This window comes from Antrostomus carolinensis, unplaced genomic scaffold (genome assembly GCF_000700745.2).
Source record: "Antrostomus carolinensis isolate BGI_N321 unplaced genomic scaffold, ASM70074v2 scaffold38264, whole genome shotgun sequence".
Lineage (NCBI taxonomy): Eukaryota > Metazoa > Chordata > Aves > Caprimulgiformes > Caprimulgidae > Antrostomus > Antrostomus carolinensis.
The window spans coordinates 18,796-23,972 of NW_010311355.1; the positions used below are offsets into that span (position 1 = coordinate 18,796).

Here is a 5,177-nt window from a genome sequence, read left to right on the forward strand (position 1 = left end):
AGTGCAAGTGCTTTTCCATCACTGAAAGAGACTGAAGGTGACAGTTGCCTTGAGGAAACTTGTATTGGGAGATTCTCAGCGTTATTTTCTGTTAGCCAGGCTGTTTGCCCTTAGTCAAAGGAGGAGGCCTTAGAGACCAAGTACTTGGCTAAAGTGTAACCATTACCTTTCTGTGCCAGATGTTACATTTCAAGGACTTCAGTATATCTGTGCTGTTGCAGCTGAGGTCATGACTTGTGACCACAGCTTGACCTTACTCTTTGGGAAACAAGATGTGTCAACCCACAACAACTGAGACCTACTAAATTTTCCCCTAGAACCTCCTTTTGGATGACTCAGGACATGTATTTCCTTAGACACATCTATACAGCCCATGGAGTTCCCTGCAGAGACACCAGCTAGTTTCCCCAGCATGTCTTTGTGCTGCTGATGTGTGCTTGTGTCTTTAAAAGAGCAGAAGAAAATTGCTGAGGGTAGCTAGTGTAAGCAAGCCCTGTGTCAGGGGAATGGCTTTTTAGTAGTGTTATTATTTTGTCCCCCTTGGTAAAGAGAAAAAGAGCATGTCTTCTAGATTTTCTTACCCTGATAATTAAATTTCGTTTAAACATATCTGTGTAACTTGTAAAAGGGGCACTGCAATTTATTTCCTTTCAGCAGAGTCATGGGTTTGATGATTTCTTCACTTATTTCAGGCAGTTGTATTCAAAGAAGTGTTTGTTGCTTTGAGGAGATTTTCCATTATGCTGGTATTCTGCACCCTTGGTGTGTCCACCCAAACAGTAAAGTTCTCTGGAGAAAAGACAATGACCTGAGAAGTAAATGAACTAGCTGTAGTGTATCACTGTACAAAAATGGGTCTCCTCTTTCATGTATGTATCCAATAGTAGGGATGCTAGTGAATAGCTTTTCTGGGGTGACTTCTCACATTCAGCCTTTTATTATCTGGATCTTGCTACCAGTAAAAGAGCAGAGGAGAAATGGAGCACAGCTCTGCACAGCTTCAAAAACCAGCAGTCTGTGAAACTGGAACCCTGCTTGGCCCAGCTCTACAAAATGATGTGTCTCAGTGATGCAGAAACCACCCTCCATCTCACTCCTTGCACTGGTTTTTTGAGTGTTGAAATATGAACAATGGAAAATTTATGGTTTTAGTCCTAAAATGTTCTGTTTATCTTCTCCCTCTTAGAAAATGATTCTAAGGAAAAACTCCACTATCCAGTGTCTGTATCTGTGCATCCAGCAGGACAAGGAGCAGAGGGGGAGACACCACACCTGGTGAGAAGTGCCTTAAGATTACCTTTAAAGTATTTATTCAACTCCTGGGAGGGAGGAGTCTTAAGACTAAGCAGGTGAAAGAGCTGACAGGAAGGGGTTTTGGCTTTACATGTAGGCCTTGGAAAAATTCCTATTTTTAAAACAAGACCAGGCCTTGTTCCTTTGTGAGGACCTGACTGTCAGCAACCTTTTAGGTAAGAAATGAAGACGTAGCTGTTGTGTGAAGAAAACCAGTATTAATGGAGACTGGGACATGAAAGTCCTGGCCAGGGTACACCTGGACAGATGGAAAGGGAACAACAGAATCTGCTACCTCACTAGAAACCCACAAGGACTCTGAGAGGGAATGATAGAGTGCAGGAGCTTTTCCTCTGCAACTGCAAATTTGTGTTTCTGAATACAAAAGATTCCTCTTCCCTGTAGCTAGCTTTTATTCTTAGGCTTTTCCTTTATTTTATCTTGGCCTTCATGATTTTTTTTTTTTTTTTTTTTTTTTGAAGGACTACCAATCAGTGTATAACATAACTCTATTTTGGATGCTTGGCACTGCTTTCTTATCTGTTTTTTTTTGTTGTTGTTTCTACAGCTTGTGGAATCATATACGATGAAAAATAACCCCCATGGTTACTGTGTGATTCTTAACAACTACAAATTTAAAAATCCATTTGAAGCCAGAGAAGGAACAGTGAAAGATGGAGGTAAGTACTTTTAAAATCAATTTACTAGTTTGTGTTTTTCTCTGAAAGAAGAATCTTTCCTATGAAGAAGAATGATGTCCACTGAGCTCTTGTGCCTCCAGAGTAACTAGAATGACAGTAACTGTAGAAATTAGAATACGCCACTTCCAACAGTTTAGCTGATGGCTTAAAGAAGGAACCGCTTTCTGTTCTAGGTAAAAAGCATTGTCTCAATTGGCCATATATACCAATTAGTGAAGGAGGGATTACTATTCCACCTTTTCACTTTTTGATTTTTTTAAATTCTTAGCTATCATTGAGTAATATTTTTAAGACTTTAAATTCTATTTAAGGCTCAAATAAATGCTACTGCTTTATAATTTTCCTTAAAGCCTGTCTTCCTGCAAGAGGCACTTTTCAGATAAACAAGAATATCTTAAAAAGTAAAATCTGTTTTATGAAGCACGTAGCACTGGTCCTTTTAACTCCATCCATCCAGTCTACAAGCTGCTTGCTTCCCAGCTACTTTCTCACCACCCACAACAATTAAGTCAACATTTGCTGAGAAGTCTGCATAGCATTTGTTAGCAGGTTACCCTGCCTTCCTTCTTGCTGCTTTGATCATTCTCAGAATGAGGGACCTACTTAATTTAAGAGTGGCAGAATTTGTTGTTCTAAAGAGGTACCTCTTCTTTAACTTGCTACGTGTTGTCATTAAGCATCTGAGATTACTATGCAATGAACAGTTAAAGCTTGCTTTAACACAGTAAACTTCACTAATTTGTACCAATTAATAAGGTAATCTGCAACCTGGTTTTGTTACGAAGCTTAACCCAGTTGTGTTTAAAAATAAATAAAATAAGGCATTTGAGTTTTTCTAACTAGATTTGGCAGGCTAAGAGTCAGTCACATGAGCTGACTCATGGGATCTGAACACTTTTCCTAATACCTGTTCTACTGCACAGACACTGATGTTTCAGCATCTTCCTTGTCACTGTTTATGTTTAAAAGTGCCTTCTGACTTTTTTCCACAGAGGCTGTGAAGAGAGTCTTTAGGTGGCTTCAGTTTGAGACAGTTGAGCACATGGATCTAGAAGCAAAGCAAATGTATGCAAAAGTCAAAGAATACAGCAAAAAAGATCATAGTAACATGGACTGTTTTGTTTGCTTCATTTTTTCCCATGGTGAGAAAGACAAAATAAAAGGCGTTGATCATGAGTTTGTAAATATTAAAGATTTAGTCTCCTGCTTCAGTGGATCTAATTGTCCTTCTCTTGCTGGCAAACCTAAGCTGTTTTTCATCCAGGCTTGCCAAGGCTCTGTAGGTCATCCAGCTGTGACAGTAAAAGAAGACTTTTCTGGCCATCTTGAGACGGATGCTACCCCTCTGACTTCCATTCCTGATCAGGCTGATATTCTGGTTGGCATGGCTACAGTGGAAGACTATGAGTGCTACCGCTGTACAAAGACTGGCAGTGTTTATGTTCAGTGCCTTTGTGACAAGATAGAGGTGCTTTGCCCACTGTAAGTACTAATTTTAATCCATGTGCATTTAGGGTATTGCAGACACACACAGTAAAGCATGCTGTGCTGAAATGTCAGTGTTTTGCATTTATGCGATATAATGCTTTTCACCTGTAGGACAGTGCAGAACAGTAATTATTCTGGGACTGGGAATTGTTAATCTTCTACAGATGAACCTAAGTATAAGTGACTTCCCCTAGTTTGCCTGTGACAGAATCAGGGTCGTAATGCTGAAACATTATGTATAAACTAATTTGTATATGTGTGTGCACGTTTTTTAACATTTTTTCACTGATAAATGAGTTTTCTTCCAGTGGCACCTTATGAGAGATGAATTTGTTGAATGATTACACAGACAAAAAAATCTGTGCTCTTTAGTAATAATTTTCATTGTTGCTTCTCTCCCAACCCCATCATAAACTTGATTTACAGAATAGAATTTCTTTTCAAACATCACTTTCTCCTGGTGTCCAGAGGAGGGTTTGGAGAATGCATAGGTCTGGTTCTGTTGCATCTTCATGCGCCCTTCTGACTATAACCAAAGCAGGGACTGTGTTTGCTGGTAAAGCAGTGCTATGGAGAGGTTGCTTTTATTCCCCCACGCACACTGAATTCTGTCATTAGACAATGGAGTGTGCAATTTCAGTGACAGGTGGAGTGAGGGAAAGACACTAACCACTTCATTAGAGCAAACATAGATCAGCTGCTTGGCATAGCTGCAAGTGCCATGTATTTCAATGTAATTTTTCTTCTTTTTTGGTCAAGTCGCAAGGACCTAATAACCATCCTGACAGAAGTGAACAAGGAAGTGGGAGCAAGAGTATTAAATGGATGTAAGCAGATGCCAAAGATAACATCAACCCTACGGAAGCAATTGATCTTCCAAATTCCACAATGTCAGTCAACTGAAAAGTAGAGAAATAAGAATACATTCAGTTAGGAATCACATCTGGAATGGACTTCCACAGGGAAGAGAATTTTGCAAGAGAAATTACCTGGATCTGTGTAATTAGCCCCAGTCCTTCAAGGGGCCATGGGACCTAAATCCAATTCCCATGTTTAATCAGTCTCCTAGCAGCTGGATCTGTAACAGTCTGGTAAGGTTGTGGAGGAGTACGCATCTGGCTTTCTATCCTGCAGAAATGCGTAAGATTGTAACTGATATGCTCAGAGGTGAATCATTCGCTGTCTCTGTTATGGAAAATAACATCCCTGTCCAGAAGGACCAAACAAAAATGATGATGATGATGATGATAATACAAGTTTGGCTCTTTTCCTCCAAATACTTGGTTAGCTTTATGTTATTAATTTACTTGGCTAAGCAGTACTCCTGTTTAGGATTTTTAATAGTAAGGGTTCTAATTGTGTTTTTTCTCAGAGCTCTCGGGGGACAGTCTGTTTTGAATGGCTGTTGACTGCTGGAAGGAAGGTCCCACTCCATTAGATCTACTACTCTTAAGATGCCTTCTGGCAACTGACTCAAGTTCCTGTGGACTCATTTCTGTTGTAATAAATATTCTTGGTTTTCACATCACCTTTTTTTGTGGTGTGTTGCTCTTTTGGATGAGCTGACTGAGGGACAGTCAGCGTGACAAACATTTTTAATTCAGCAGAAGTTACTTTGCTCTTGTTGAAGTATTCAGTGGCAGCCACCCCGAGGGGTAGCATATTAATATCCCTTCATTAGCAGCTGGAGAGATG

At 39.8% G+C, this 5,177-nt stretch overlaps 1 protein-coding gene across 1 annotated transcript in view; it reads left to right on the forward strand.

The window, feature by feature from the left end:
* The window catches only part of LOC104523966 (caspase-8), a 6,498-nt gene extending 2,106 nt beyond the window's left edge, over positions 1-4,392 (forward strand). The window contains exons 4-7 of the mRNA XM_010166706.1: positions 1,187-1,275; positions 1,862-1,973; positions 2,987-3,476; positions 4,242-4,392. Of these exons, the coding sequence (XP_010165008.1) occupies positions 1,187-1,275; positions 1,862-1,973; positions 2,987-3,476; positions 4,242-4,392 (842 nt within the window). The remainder of the gene's footprint in view (positions 1-1,186; positions 1,276-1,861; positions 1,974-2,986; positions 3,477-4,241) is intronic.
* Positions 4,393-5,177: the final 785 nt, after the last annotated feature.